The 15,657-nt window shown below is 52.3% G+C and overlaps 1 protein-coding gene across 5 annotated transcripts; it reads right to left on the bottom strand.

The window, feature by feature from the left end:
* Window positions 1–2,355: 2,355 nt before the first annotated feature.
* Window positions 2,356–15,565, bottom strand: LRRC74B (leucine rich repeat containing 74B). Of its 5 annotated transcripts, none has more exons than XM_014547106.1 (9): window positions 15,403–15,565; window positions 14,937–15,079; window positions 14,396–14,528; window positions 13,271–13,477; window positions 8,986–9,095; window positions 7,827–7,942; window positions 6,668–6,746; window positions 4,655–4,750; window positions 2,356–3,183 (listed from the first exon to the last, which is right to left on the bottom strand). In XM_014547106.1, the coding sequence occupies exons 1-9, from the start codon at window positions 15,557–15,559 to the stop codon at window positions 3,028–3,030; spliced, it is 1,197 nt and encodes a 398-aa protein (XP_014402592.1). In that variant the 5' UTR covers window positions 15,560–15,565; the 3' UTR covers window positions 2,356–3,027. The 5 variants fall into 5 exon arrangements, with proteins under 5 accessions (XP_014402592.1, XP_014402591.1, XP_014402593.1 ...); XM_014547105.1 differs by having other exon boundaries at window positions 8,986–9,140; XM_014547107.1 differs by lacking the exon at window positions 6,668–6,746 and having other exon boundaries at window positions 3,060–3,183; window positions 8,986–9,140.
* Between the last annotated feature and the right edge of the window lie 92 nt (window positions 15,566–15,657).

Here is a 15,657-nt window from a genome sequence, read left to right on the forward strand (position 1 = left end):
TAGGCCCGCCAAGGCCCAGGCGGCCATTGGTCCGAGGCGCCTCAGGCGGGCCCAGGCCTAGGACCCAGCTTCTCATTGGCTGTCGCTCGAACTCCTGGAGTGTGGCACTTTCTGATTGGATGCGGGTTTGGCGGGAAGGCTGTGAGGGCGAGGAAGGCCGAGCGCGGTCGGGTGTTCGGGAGCCTTCTCCGACTTGAGGTTGGAGCGGCTGGGGCACCCGCCTGGCCGGGGCACCGGATGTGACCCTGCACGGGAGCACCCGGCGGCATGCGAACGACTTGATGTCCCCCTTGTGCGGTCAGCCCCTCGCCGGGCACCTCAGGCCCTTGCCTCCCTGCTTCTTAGGCCTTTTGCAAACACCGCCACCTCCCAGAGGTATGGCCGACATCCACCCTAGGTCTGCACCCTCTCACTTTTCCACCCCTTTCCGGTGCAGAAAGGCCTGTTCCGGCCAGCACCCTGAAATTGGGCGGGATTTTAATGAGGAATGGGTGTCCTGGGACAAGGGGGTGGGGCGGTGCCCATTTGGGAGGACTTTGGAACAATGACTTGATTCTCCCATTCCGTAAAGATCGACTAACCTCTCTTTAGGATCCAGTGTGTGGTTTTTTTTTACTTCTGGGAAAAGTGGGGGCAGAGGGACCCAGGCTCATCGCCATAACGCAGCACTCCGTTCTGGCGTGCCAGCCTCACCCTTCACTTCTCCGTGAAGGAGCGTGGGGAGCCCGCCCCTGACATGGGCCGTTCCTGTAGACTTGGGGAGCCTCAGAATCGTGCCATCAGGTCTGCCCTGGGGAGGGTGGCATCGGCAATAGGAGGAAGGGGGTGGAGGAGGGTCAGAGAACCAGGGAAACGAGGAGAAACCCGCCCTGCCTTTTCTCCCCATGAGAGTGAATCTTTCTGTCTCGTTTAGCTCGGGGCCGCCATGACAAAGTACACAGACTGCCTGGCGGGCGCGGTCAGCGGTTGCGGGTCGACCTATGAACCAGGAGGTCCCGGTTCTATCCACTGGGGGGTTGCAGGCTCGATCCCCAGTGTGGGGCGTGCAGGAGGCAGCGGGTCAGTGATTCTCATCATTGATGTTTCTATCTCTCCCTCTCCCTTTTCCCCTGAAATGAATACAAATATATTTAAAAATAAAACCGGAACTCCTTTCTTTTTTTTTTTTTTTTTAACTCCTTTCTTTAAGCAAACAAACCAAAACCAAAACAAAATACCACAGACTGAGTGGTGTAAACAACAGGAATTATTTTCTCACAGTCCTGGATGCTAGAAGTCCCAGATCAAGGTCGGGGAGCATTGGGAGGGCTTGCTTTCTGTCTTGCAGTGTCTTACTGTGTCTTCACATGAGAGGACAGGGAAGAAAACAAGCTTTCTGATGCCTCTTCTTTTTTCAAAAAATATATTTTTATTTATTGACTTCAGAGAGGAAGGGAGAGGGAGAGATAGAAACATCAATGATGAGAGGGAATCATGGATCGGGCTGCCTCCTGCACGTCCCACACTGGGGATCAAGCCTGCAACCCGGGCATATGCCCTTGACCAGAATCAAACCCGGGACCCTTCAGTCTGCAGGCTGACGCTCTAACCACTGAACAAAACCAGCTAGGGCTGATATCGCTTCTTATAAGGACACTAATCCTATTGGATCATAGCCCCACCATTACGACCTCATTTAACCTTAATTACCTCCTATCTCCAAATACGGTCACTTTGGGGGTCAGGGCTTTTAAGATATAAACTGTGGGGAGGGTCATAATTCAGGATGTAGCATTCACTTTACTCAGGACGTCAAGCACACCATGCACACAACTAATTGTAGCCTGTATCAGGTTGTGTTTTTAAGTACCATTTATTTTTCTGATTATGAAAATAACACATACTTAGAGTAGAAAGTGTGGAAATGCAGGAACGTTAAAAACATTAGCATTCATAAACCTTCAGGCCTCCAGTTTTTAGTATATCCATGTAATTATGCAACTATTACCATAATTTCAGAATATTAAAAATATGTTTTTAAAATTTTTTAGAGAGAGGGAAACGTCAATCCATTGCCTCCTGCACACACCCAACCCCGTATTGAACCCATAACTTTGGTATGTGCCCTGACTGGGAATTGAACCTGGGAACTTTTTGGTATACAGGACGATGCTCTAACCAATTGAGCCACACTGGACAGGGCAATTTTAGAACATTTTGTCATCCCAAATTTCACTCTTTTTTATTGCCTTTGTATGGATATACCATGTTTTATTTACCCATTCTTCAGTTGGTGAGCATTTGCCCTTCGCAGATATTAATAATGCTGCTGTGAACATTTGTGTACAAGTTTTTGTGTGGACATATGTTTTTATTTCTCTAGGACTGGATTTGCTAGGTCATATGGTAACTCCATATTTAACCTTTTGCAAAACTGATTTTTTTAATCCTGATTTTCTTACTTAATATTAATCTTGTGCATTTTCACAAATTGCTCACTGTACTTTGAGCACTTGGCTTTCCATGTTTGCAAAGTTCCAAATCTTAGAAACCAATCCTCTCTTATTTGGCATTTAAGTTATTTCCAATTTTCATGATTATAAATAGCATTACTTCTGTAGAGCCGATTAGTTAGACCACCGGATCAAAGGACACAGGCAGTTAAGGCTCTCAGTGCCTATTGATAAATTGCCTTCCCCAAAACGTTGTGACAGTCTGCATCATGGCAAGTTGAGTTTGGGAATGCCAGTTGCACACCGCCTTCTATTTTAATTGTCTCCCATGGTAAGTCCCCAGAGCAGAGACTTGTTTGGGCAACTTTGGCCCCATGCCCAGCTCAGTGCGCGGCACATAGTACAACTTCGCGTCACAGGAATGAGGGAGAACAACGGAAGGCCCCCGTTCGTGCAGTGGTTGGGGATGGAAAGGAGGATACAGGTGTCTTGAGTCATCGTGAAGATCGGCTCCATGAGACTTACCACCTGGTTGACATGGTGACTCAATGCAGACTCAAGTGGTAAGAACACATTGTGAGGCTGCACTCCACAGTCATTTAGGGGCCGACGCTGGTAGGGACGGTCTCCAGACTGCCAGTAACTCTTTTTTGTACTCCACTCTGCCGGCATCAGTCTTTATGCAAAGCCCTGGAAGAATTGCCTTCACTGAGCTAGTGAGGTCTTCAAACTCTCTGTGCACCTGGATACCCTTGAGGAGAAACCAAGGATCACTTTCTGAGAACTTTTTTACTCACACACACGAGGTCTTGAAGAAGCTCCTTAGGACAGCTTCTTCCCTATGGATGACAGTGGTATCACTCCCCAAACTATTAAAATCAAGAAGAGAAGGGGCTCCAGGGAGGCTTCTAGGGACCTGCTCTGTTTGTTGAGCTGGGGGCTGATTATTAGACATACGCTGTTTGTGAAAATTCACTGAGCTCTGCCCTTAATCTATATGCACTTTTCAGCATAAATGTTGCTTGTAGATAAAAAAAAAAAAAAAATGAAAAACGGGCCGGGGAAAAGAGAGGGTCTGTCATCTCATTCTGTTTTCACAGTGATCCTGGTTGATAGATATTAGCCCCATTGCACATAAAGATGAGACTGAGTTCTGGGGCAGGTTTTACGAGAACTGTAAGGATTCAGAAGTATTTCCCTTAAAGCTGAGGATAAAATCTGAGTCAGATTAGATTAATGGTAACAGTTAAGGAACAGGGAAATAGAACATTGCATCTAGATTAGTGTTGGTCTCTAATTCAGGATCCAAGATCCCATATGATGGGCTCAGGACTTGGTTCCAGGCCTGTCTGATGGCAAATCCTGTTCTATTTTTATTATATAAAAGCTTCTGAAAATAAACATGCATTGGTTTAAATAAGCATGTACTTTGGCAGGGCAATTTTATATATCATTCCATTTTTTTAGAGTGATAGAATCCAGTGCTGACGGGAATTCTCAGAGTAGAGGGAACATGGTCATGGCAAGCTCTTTCTGGCTTTGGAGTCGAAGAGACCAGGCATTTAGGGGCAGAAGGAAAGAATAAGGATGTTCAAACCAGTTGTCCCAAGCCTGAAGGACTGAAACTGTAAAAACCTATCTCTGGAAAGACTTTGACTCAAGTCTGGGCTTAAATAAATCAGGGTGGAATAAGCAGTGATTTGTGACAACTTTCTTTTAATAATTCATATTTGGGGATTCTCTCCTTAATGTTAATTGCCTTAGAAAAGAGTGACATTTGTTTTTATATTAAAAAAGGCAAAATTGAATGAAAACGGGTCCCAGTTTCCCTCACAGCCACACAAATGAGTCTTCCAGCACCATGATTCGCCTGCAGGCAGTACAGGGAAGGTGGGGGAGGGGGCTGCCTTGCAGGTGCTGCACCAGCAAATCCAAATATTAGTGAACAGTAAGCATTGTGCCTCTTGAGCTACTTATGCTCTCTCAGCCCATGAAGAGCCCAGGCAGGGGTCGGAGGGGAGGCCACAGCAGTACCTGCAGTCAGGCCTGGGAGTGGAGCCAGAGTGGCATTATGACCTACTTTCAGGCCTGGTGTGGGACTCAGACTCAGCCACACCATGTATCCGGGCAGGGCACTCTATTTCTCTAGGCCCCACTTTCTTCCACTAACTATACCTCAGGGCTCTGGGGAGGCTAAGATGAGATTTGTGAAAAGTTCTTACAGAGAAATCCAGCAGTTCCAGGGCAGACACTGGATTATCCCGGACAGACTTGAGGACACCCAGGCAGCCTTCACTTCGCATGGGATTCCTGGACATCTAAGAAATACACACACATAAAACTGAGAAAAGCTGACCCTAGGGAGGCTGGGAGAGCACCCCAAAAGGGAAGATTGGGGGTTCCGTGTCTCTGATGATGTGCCTCAGGATAGCCCCACTGTCTCAACTCACAAGGTGTCTCCATCAGACAGAACGCCCTGGGTGAGGCTTCAGGGCCAGGGAAGAGAGGAAATAGACACTGAGCACCTACCCAGTGCCTGGCTCTGCCACGTGCCAAGATGCAGACACACAAGACACACTCCTGCCCTTAAAGAGCTCACCCACTGGGGGAGGAGAGGAAAAAGAAACATCATAGCCCTGACTGGTTTGGCTCAGTGGATAGAGCGTCGGCCTGCGGACCCAAGGGTCCCAGGTTCCATTCCGGTCAAGGGTATGTACCTTGGTTGCGGGCACATACCAAGTAGGGAGTACGCAGGAGGCAGCTGATCGATGTTTCTCATCGATGTTTCTAACTCTCTATCCCTCTCCCTTTCTAAAAAAATCAGTAAAATATATTTTTTAAAAAAGAAACATAAAAATGCAGTGTGATAAGTGCAATGAGAGTGAGTGTGAGCCAACTCTACCTGGGAGGTAAAGGTTGGGTGGGTGATCAAATAGCTGAGCTGAGCTTTACAGATGAGGTGGGTGGAGCTGGGCATTTCAGCAAGAAGAGCAACAGGGGCAAAGAGAAATAAGAAAATGCACAGAATGTCTGGAGAATTCTAAGGAGCTTGGGTGAGATAAGTACATTTCAAGGCAGGAGGGAGAGGCAGGTTGGCAGAGCCCATATCCTGGCTGCAAATGACACAATACTAAGCTTGACTTTATCCACCAGGGAACCTCTGCTGGGTTTAAAGCAGGGAGGGACAGAGGCATATTTCTGGTTTAGAAAGGTCACCTGGTAGCAGGTGGGAAGAAAGGGCTAGAGATGAGAATCCAGGAGGGCAAGTGAGAAGGAGGAGCAGGTAGCCTGAGAGCTCTTCAGGGGAAAGGAAGATGTGGGAAAGGGAGGGACAAGCTTCTGCCTGGATGAGAAGGAGCCCTCCCCCTCTACACACACCATGAGGCAGCCTTTAGGGGGAGATAATGCATTCAGGTTGGACTCTGAGAACCCCATGTGCCTATGAAACATAGGGGGGACCATCCAGCAGGTGGAAATTTGGATCCAGACTTAAGAGAGAGAGGTCTGGGTTCTAGAGCAGGAAGGGGGGAGGGCATGGGATGGGGTAGGGGGTGGGAGAGGAGTGAGCCTCAGGCTGGGGATGGGAATGCTGCAGGGGGCTCCTATGCCAGTTGAGGGAGTTGAGGGTCAGGCAGAGCTGGATGCCCACCCCGGAGCTGGTGGTACTATCCTCTGAGCACATGCTGTTGGCACAGTGGTTCTCATGGAGCTGCTCTATCCTCATTGCACCCTCGCTTCTCTGTCTTCTCCTCAGCTGCTCTGTCCCCACTGGCAATTCTGGAGGAAGGAAACCCCTGCTGCGCATACAGGGCCTCAGGTAAGTCTGAGTAGTGGCAACAGTGCACCTGAGCTGATCCTGGGTTCTAGCAAGGCCAGAGGAAGAGCAGGGGAGAAGATGAAGGGGAAGCAAGGTTGCCTTAATCATCAGCAGCAGAGCAGCGCTCTGGTGGGCTGAGAAGGAGAAAGGACAGGTGGGAGATGTGGTGATGCCACTGGGAGGGAAGGATGGAGCAGGGAGGAGTCTGAAGAAGCGCATGCACCAGGCTAGAGATGGGTGAGTGAGTGGCAAGGGGAAGACGTGGTAAAAGAGGAATGCAGGAGGCCCCCTCCCCCATCTGGGCTCTGGAACCTGTGTTCCCTGCTGCCATTGGGGTGGGCTTATGTGACAGGGGAAGCATCTGTGTGGACAGATGCAGGCAGGTCTGCTGGGGCCTCCCCATGAGTCTAGCACTCACAACAAGAATCCTCAGTGTCTGGTTGACCCGGAGGCCCAGGCCCAGGCTCCGGGCTCCCACCACAGAGATGCGGTTGTTGCTGCAACAGAAAAACATGTGCATTGTGCTATCTTCCGTGTAGCAGCACAGAGCCGGACTGTCCCAGGATCCAGCTGGCCCCTCTGGTGCATCCTCTAGGTAGGGTTTCAACCCTAGCCTCCATTCATGCTCTGGGGACCCTGAGCAGGGCAGGGTGTGAAAGCTGGATAGCGATCCTCCTTCGTTGGAGGCTCCTAGCATTCAGAGAGATCACCCAGCAGACATACTTGGAGAGGTTCTCTCCCTGCCCCCCAGCTGTTGCTCCTTGGCCCTCAGAGCTCAGCAGGTGTTCTCAGAGCTGGCCCCCAGTACCTATCATCATGACGGCTGTTTCGGAAAACCACCCAGCTCCCTCCCCATGTCCTCTCCTCCTCCTCTTGCTGGACCTCAGCATGGCACTTTCTCTCTGGAGCCAGTCCCATTTCTTTCTGACTTCTCAGGCACCAGCTCTGGCCTCAAATGTCAGCATCTCTCATGGACTCCTCTGGCCTTGGCTCCTTACACGGGAAGGAAGGGAGGGAAGGACTACAGCAGACAGGCCCTGCTCAGTCTGCAGCTCCTGGGAGGGGCTCAGCCCTGGCAGCCCCAGCATGACCTGTCAGGCTTCTGTCCCTCTCTTTCCCTCTGGACTTGTGGCCCCTCCTCTGGTTACCTACCGAGGGCTGAGAGTCTGCCTGGGCGGGGAGGAGCAGCACACACTGCAGGCCCCCCCCGCAACAGCCACGTGCTGAGGAGAGCATGCATGTGGACCCACTTATCAGAGTCAGCTCCTCTTCTGAAAGGGAGGAAAACTCACACAGAGCACCCAGCCCACACCAGGCTCTGCTGAGGAGACTTTTCATACACTTGCAATTCCCAGCCCCTGCCTGTGTGGTAGGAATTATGAGCCCAGAGTATAAGTGATGACCTTGAATGAGAGGATGGAGCTAGGTGCTCCTGGATTGTGGCTCAAGCCCATCATAGACTGTTGATCAGTTTGGGAATTGAAATGGTGAACAGCAGCAAGATCACGGAGCCCCTGGTCCCTAGGGTGGCTATGGGCCCCGAGACTGTGACATGGGGGGCACCCCGTGCTCCTCACCTCATGTTGAGTTCCTCCAACACATTGTTGGTCCGAAGTGCCTCACCCACTGCAGAGGCTCCAGGGTCTCCAAAGCCATTGTATGAGATGTCCAGGACTCTCAGGAAGATGTTTGCCTGGGATACAAAAGAGCAAAGCCATGGGACCACAAGCGACAGTGGAGAAAGCCAGAGCCACAGCCTTTGAGCCCAGGACACCCGGGGTGTGCAGAGCATAGACTGAGAGCAGGACAGAGGTTCCAGGGAAGTCTCGGGGCTTGGATGATGGTGACCAGTAGAGCAGAACGACCGAACAGTGGAGAAAGCCAGAGCCACAGCCTTCGAGCCCAGGACACCCGGGGTGCAGAGCACCGACTGAGAGCAGGACAGAGGTTCCAGGGAAGTCTCAGGGCTTGGATGATGGTGACCAGTAGAGCAGAACGACCGGAAGCACAGCATAGAGGGTGGGTGTGGGCGTGAATGCAGACCCCAGAGACACAGTGAGCAGGCCCCATGCTTGCTTGGGGACCTCTTGAGGGCAGGTACCCCAAGGCACAGAGCAGCTCAGGGGCCTAGAGTTGGGTGAAACCTGCCCAGGGGGCTATGATGGGGAGAAGGACAGGAGCTTGTGGGGATGCTGTGAAGACAGACCTGTCACCTTGTGGGGAAGGACCCCAGCTCAGCCCCTGTTGGAGCGCAAGACAGCAGCTGCCATTCCCTGAAGAGGACCCCCAAAAGAGCTGACACAGAGGGCATTACAGGCATTTTGTGCCACCCTGGAAGAGACTGCAGCCACCCATTCCTCAGGCCTTTGGACCACAACCATGGGAGCAAGTGGCTTGTTAGAATGTGTGCTGGGATCTAACCGTGTCACTCAAAGAAGCACCTGTGTATGCCCCATAGAGAGCATGTGTCCCCCACCATGGAGAGTCTGTGATGTCTGGGGAAGGTGTGTAGTAATCAGCTGCGGATTCCTCAGTAAATGACGTGAGACTGGGCACAGTGTACTGAAGTCATAAAATGGGTCTGGAAAAATGAAAGACCCCTAACAAAATATCCCTTAAGCTCTGCTTAAAAGGTCCAAGCCTCTTCTCTGAAGAGCTGCAATGATGGGGAGCTGCTCCCTAGGAGACCTGCCTTCAAGGGACAGGCTGGCTGTGGGGTGGGTGGGGGCCTCATACCCCCAGTCCTCTGGCAAAGGAGACAGCGCCTGGGCCTCGAAGATGATTCCAGCTTAGGTTAAGCTCGGTGAGTCCTGTGTTTTCTGCCAAGGCTGGTCCAAGCGTCTCCCCTTCCGAAACACCAAGACAGACCTTCTTATTCACTCTGTACACCCCTTCAAAAAATGATACTGATGCCCGCTGTGTGGCAGGGTCTCTGCTAGGCATGAGGATCACAGAGTTGAACCCAACATGGGCTTGCCCTGCCCCCAAGGATTTCATATTTAATGGGGGAGGGATAAGTACAAATGAATGGGAAGGGAACTATTCTAAACTACAAACAGGAGGCATAGGAACAGAATGGGGGCTGACCCTATTTGTGGGGAGGTCAGGACAGTGAGGACAGAGGCGATAACCTTGAATGTCTGCACACATAGAGGAGAGCAGACAAGGAAAGACCAAATGTACACAGGGGGCATGGGGCACTGGTGGAAATGCACGCAGGCCTGGCACTGGGCAGGGTGAGGGGAAGCCAGTGAAATGAGGTAGGAGTGATGGGCAACTAAGAGATGCTAAGAGGCCTTGAATGTTAGGCCAAGAGTCTTGGGCACTGCCCTATCATTGGTGAGGAGGCAGGGAGGGCTTTAAGAAGTGACAAGGCTGACCCTGGCCAGTTTAGCTCAGTGGATAGAGATTTGGCCTGCGGACTGAAGGGTCCTGAGTTCAAATTTGGTCAAGGGCATGTACCTCAGTTGCAGGCTTCTACCTGGCCCGGGCCCTGGTCAGGGTGTGTGCAGGAGGCAACCAATCAATGTGTTTCTCTCATATTGATGTTTCTCTCTTTCTTTCCCTCTCTTTTCCACTCTCTCTGAAAATCAATGGAAAAATATCCTCAGGTGAGAATTAAAACACACACACACACACACAACAACAGCCTGGGGGGGTGGTGACAAGGCTGGATTCCTTAGTGGGTGTAGGGAGTGGACTAGGGTTGGCGGGGGCAAATATGAGAGGGTGAGGGACTAGTTGAAAGCCTGATGCCATGGTCTAGGCTAGAGGTGACAAGACTGGCACAGTTGTAGTGGAGAGAAGGCGGTGGTGGTAGAGAAAGGAAACGGTGGAGGGCGGTGTGTAGAGTGAGAAACCCTAAAAGATATTTCGTATGTTAAGTGGACAGAAGCCCTAGCCACCCGCCCACCCCGCTCTACACTCTGTGGACACTCAACCAGTCTGACCTCTTCTGGGTCTCAAAAGTGCCAGCACCAACTCCCCTCCTGGCTGTCTCCTGCGTGGAACTGCTGATCTCCCTCTTCACCTGGCTAACAGCTCCTTGTCCTGAGCTCTTAGCATTAGAAAGCCTTTCCTGCCCACTGGGCTGGGCCACCTTGGGCCTCGTGTTGACAGCTTTCATCCTTCCAGGCTCTCTGCCTAGTGTGTCTCCCCCATCAGCTTGGGAGTCCCACAGGGATCTTAATTTGACCCCTCTCCATGGTCCCCACAGGTCTAGTAAGGCTGGGTTGAAGAAATGCACAGATGAAAAAAGATGAACTGAGCAGAGCGCTCAGCCAGAACACTGGCCAGCAGACCCTGTAGCACCTTGGAGAGCAACTGAGAGACAGCAAAGACTCCTTGTACTACGTGTGCTGGGATTCCAGACCCCACCCAGGACTGGGTTTGACTCCTGCAGGTATGCAGGTTCTTAGATATGGTACTTTCCTCTTCTTCAGACACTTCCAGGGCTGGGAGGAGAGGGCGGTGGTCCCTCATGTTGTAGGGAAGCCCCTACTTTGTTGAACAGCTGGGGGGTGAGAATTTTCTTCTACACCCATGTATGAATTGACTTCTTGTAGTTCCAATGCGACCATTACCATGGGTGCTGAGAGACAGCAAAGATTCCTTGAACTACCTCCCTGAGAACAGGATTCCAGACCCCACCCAGGACTGGGTCTGACTCCTGCAGGTATGCAGGTTCTCAGATATGGTACTTTCCTCTTCTTCAGACACTTGCAGGGCTGGGAGGAGAGGGTGGTGGTCCCTCATGTTGTAGGGAAGCCCCCACTTTGTTGAACGGCTGGGGGGTGGGAAGTTTCTTCTACACCCATGTATGAACTGACTTCTTGTAGTTCCAATGCGACCATTACCATGGGTCATGTGGGGAGACTGAGGCCCAAGCTCCTTCACCCCTCAAGGGAGTCAGATCCTTTCTCAGGGGAACAAATGACCCCACTATGTCTGTCCTCTTCCAAGCTGGGGACCCAGCTCCATATATGTGTAGCTTTTGCAGGGCCTTAGCTTCCGGCCCCCTCCATCCCGGCCACCTTTCTGGTGCAGGCCCAGAGGGATGCCTATGTTTAGTTTGTTGAAAGTCTGAAATGAGTTTCTCTTTTGATGTTACTGGCTTCTCACAATACTTTCCTTAGAAGGCAAACTGACATTCTGGCCGTTAAATTCTAAAATGACCCCACTATGTCTGTCCTTTTCCAAGCTGGGGACCCAGCTCCATATTTGTGTAGCCTTTGCAGGGCCTTAGCTTCCAGCCCCCTCCATCCTGTCCACCTTTCTGGTGCTTGCCCTCTGACCGTGCAGGCCCAGAGGGATGCCTATATTTAATGTGTTGAAAGTCTGAAATGAGTTTCTCTTTTGATTTCACTGGCTTCTCATAATAATTTTCTTAGAAGGCAAACTGACATTCTGGCCGTTAAATTCTAGGGCTGTTTCTCACAGGCCAAGGCTGTGCCACCCCACTCACTCTAAGCAGCTTGAGACAGAGCAGTGATTCCCAAACTTTCTGGACCAGACAAATCTGGTCTTCCAGTAAAGACGCAGATGCATCCCCTCCCCCTAAGTCTGGTTCAGCAGGTGCCCAGGGATCTGTATTCCTAACCCAGGGTCCCAGGGGATTCTTATAATTTATTGGAGTGGTTGGGGGCAGGCAGGTCAAATGCCATGTTCTTGGCAAAGCAGACAGCCCATGCAATGGCCCTGGAGCATGAGAGAAAGCAGTAAGGCCAAGGAATCTCACTGATGCCTTCCACAGCACTTAGAATAAAATCTTCATGCCTTTTGCCATGTTTTGCAGCCCTTCAGCCCCCTGTTGCCTCTCTATCCCACGGCCTAGCCACTCTCCCCTGGCTCACTGATGTCTGCCAGTCTGGGTAATAGGCCTGCATGTTTATTGTCCTTCTGCTTGAAGTGCTCTCCCTCTGACCTTTCCATGGCTGATTTTTTTACAGAGAGGAAGGGAGAGAGATAGAGAGTTAGAAACATCGATGAGAGAGAAACATTTTCAGGCAAGTCAAATGCCATGTTCTGGGCAAAGCAGACAGCCCATGCAAAGGCCCTGGAGCAGGAGAGAAAGCAGTAAGGCCAAGGAATCTCACTGATGCCCCTGTGAGAAACTCACTGTGAGCAGCTTGAGACAGAGCAGTGATTCTCAAACTTTCTGGACCAGACAAATCTCCTGGTCTTCCAGTAAAGACGCAGATGCCCCCCCCCCCCCAAGTCTGGTTCAGCAGGTGCCCAGGGATCTGTATTCCTAACCCAGGGTCCCAGGGGATTCTTATAATTTATTGGAGTGGTTGGGGGCAGGCAGGTCAAATGCCATGTTCTTGGCAAAGCAGACAGCCCATGCAATGGCCCTGGAGCAGGAGAGAAAGCAGTAAGGCCAAGGAATCTCACTGATGCCTTCCACAGCACTTAGAATAAAATCTTCATGCCTTTTGCCATGTTTTGTAGGCCTTCAGCCCGCTGTTGCCTCTCTATCCCACGGCCTAGCCACTCTCCCCTGGCTCACTGATGTCTGCCAGTCTGGGTAATAGGCCTGCATGTTTATTGTCCTTCTGCATGAAATGCTCTCCCTCTGATTTTTCCATGGCTGATTCCTCCCCACCCTGCTCATTTCAATTTAAATGTCATCTCTGCACAGAGGCCACCTCGGCCACCCCTCTAATGGGTGGTTCCCATTCTTCTCTAGAATCATGCCCTGTTTGTTTCTTTTGTAGCACCAATAATTATGGAGAGTTATCTTGTTAATATGTGTTCCTTGAGGCCAGGGCCTTTGTTTTGTTCATGGCTAGATTCTTAGTGGCCCAATCAGCTCCCAACACATGCAGCAGCAAGCAGTGAGATATTCGTGGAGCGGATTAAGAGTCCTGTGTGGAAGGAGTGGGAAAGGGGCAGGTCTCTGTGGGACCTGGGGAGCAGGAGCCAGAGCATGGATGCTCAGATGGGTCCTGCCAACCTCCACCCACCTCTGCCCCAGGAAGAGGAGCTCAAGTGTCTCATGGTGGCCTTGGCCGGGTATTACCTGCTTGGTCATTTAGCTGGTTATAGCTCAGGTCCAGGGACTTCAGGCCCGTGTGGGCCAGCAGGAGTTCAGCAAGGTACTGGGCTGCCTGCTCCTCCAGGCTGTTCCCTGCCAGCTGTACCTTCTGTATGGCAGGGTTTGCCATGAGGGCAGCGCAGACGGCCTGGGCTCCCACCGCTCCCAGCTGGTTCTCCGACAGGTCCACATCTGGGGGTTGGCACCACTCCTGTCAGTGGAATCCAAAGCCAGGCGCCATCCTCCTCCACCCTATTTCATCCCCTAAACCTCCAGGTCTGAGGTGACAAAGGGGCTTTGTAGCTGTACTGTCCAGGGAGTTGCTACGGCTGTGCATGGCGACTCCGGCACCTATCAGATGGGTTTTCTCAGGCCCCGGGTAGCTTCCCTGATGCCCATTCCCACCCCATGTGTCCATGAGCTTCTTTGTCAAGGGGCTAAAACCACCTACTTCCTGTTGCTATGGAGAATGCCCGTGATGGAGATGTGGCCACCCTGTTAATCATTTGAGCCTGGTAGTAATACAGGCCCCCCCACACCCTGAAGCTCTCACTGCCATATTTCTGGGGACTGACAATTATTGTCTAAGTGGTCATGCTCAGAGCACCTATGTGGGCCAGACACTCATCACTTATGTGGGCCACATGCAGTTTCACTGATTCTCACCACATCTCCAAAGTCTAAGTGGTATTGTTGTGCCATTTCACAGATTGGAAATTGAGGCTCAACAAGGTTGAGCTTCTTGCCCAGGGTCACCCTTCTTATTAATGGCAGAGGCAGCATTTGGATCCAGTCCCACCAAACACCCACCCAACCCTCCCTCCTCTCACCCTGCCTAGCCCCTACCTGTGTGTCAAAGGACTCTCCCACCTGCACTCAGGCACTGGGAGGCCACCACATGAAGAGTGTGCTGGCCAGGGGAGGAGGTGAGTGGGTGGCGTGGGGTTGGTCAGGAAAGGAGTGGCATCAGCTTTGGGTGAACCACAGAAGGCCTAACTCCACCGTTATGATGAGGTCTCCTCCCCAGCAACACCAGCAGGTCCCAGGTGAGAAGCTCTGGGGGCAGGGTACACCCCTCAGAAAAGGGAGGACTCAAGCCTGCCCACCTACCACAGATGCTGCTGCTTTTGCTCATGGCGTGCGCCAGGGCCTCTGCACCAGCCCCACGGAGCCCGTTGTCCCGAAGGTCCAGCCGCTTGACATAGGGATTGGAGGATAGTGCAGGAGCCAGAGCCCGGGCCCCCTAGGACAGAGAGGGGCCTGAAAGGCCTGATTCTTCCCCGGGCTGAAGGCCCCAGACGTAGATAGCTGCTACCTTGGCTCATGTTTCCAGGGCTCAGCCCACTTGGTGCCTTCCAGCTGGAAGGCCCTCCCTTTTCCACGTGCCCAGGGACACCTGCTTCTCGTTCTAGGCTCCACCTAGATCCCACCTCCTGGAGACTTTCCTGATTCCCCCTCTCCAGCAGGCTAGGTGCCCACTGCAGGCTCCCCCAGCCCTGATTGAATTCTTTCAAAGCCCTGATCCCACCTGTCACCCACCTGTGAGGGTGGGACATCCCTGGGACAGGCTCAGGAAAGGGGCTACACCCATGGCTGCTGCCTCCCAGGTCCTGTCCCTACAAGCCTGGCCCCAAGGTCCCTCCAGGGTTACCTGGGGCCCCAGGCCACGGTGCCGCAGATTCAGCTCTGGGGCTCTCCCTTGGCGCAGAAAGCAGGAAACGGGCATGGCACCGTGGGCCCGGCAAGACCTCAGGTAGAGCGTGTCCTTGACCAGTTCTCTGAGCCCATGGGTGCCTAGAAGGAGACAGAGAGAAGAATGTGGATCCCTCTTCAGGCACAGCCAGCCACCTTCCAAGGGTTCCCCTGTCCTCTGTCACCACCCAGCATTTCACTCTGCAGCGTGTTCTAACAGTGGAGCTTCTGATGCCCCAGGAGCATTGTAGGGAAGGCACAGGGAGTTGCCGCCACCGGCTCTGCTGAAGGTGTCCCACAGAGGGATGAGCTCCCTGCTCTGCTGGACAAGGGCCCCTGCCCACTTGATCCCAGCCTGTCCCTCCCACTCCTGCCGAAGAAGCCCCAAAGGTGAGACCGGCCTAGCAGGCCCTGCCCAGAGGCACCTTCCGTCTCCAGGTTAGAGTCCGAATCTGAGTCTGAATCCTCAGCCTTCGGGACCCCTGCAGGACGCCCAGCCGCCGTAGCCGCCGCCGCCACCTCTTTCTCCTGTTCTTCACTCTCCCCAGACTTCTCGCAGGGACCCCTCATGGTTACATCCATTTTGCATTTGCGGGCACCAATGTCAGGACTACACACACAACATCATTAGCCAGGGAATTTGGGCGGACCCTCCGACTTCACCAACCAATTGCATGTGG

Source organism: Myotis brandtii, unplaced genomic scaffold (genome assembly GCF_000412655.1).
Source record: "Myotis brandtii unplaced genomic scaffold, ASM41265v1 scaffold463, whole genome shotgun sequence".
Classification (NCBI taxonomy): domain Eukaryota; kingdom Metazoa; phylum Chordata; class Mammalia; order Chiroptera; family Vespertilionidae; genus Myotis; species Myotis brandtii.

Excerpts from the sequence above, each read along its gene's own strand:
- LRRC74B (XM_014547103.1), bottom strand. The coding sequence starts at position 15,559 with ATGGATGTAACCATGAGGGGTCCCTGCGAGAAGTCTGGGGAGAGTGAA. Across the intron at positions 15,080-15,402 it reads CTCTAACCTGGAGACGGAAG|GCACCCATGGGCTCAGAGAA; the intron begins GTGCCTCTGGGC and ends GTCTCCTTCTAG. Across the intron at positions 9,141-13,270 it reads CCAGCTAAATGACCAAGCAG|GGGTGTACAGAGTGAATAAG; the intron begins GTAATACCCGGC and ends CATTTTTTGAAG.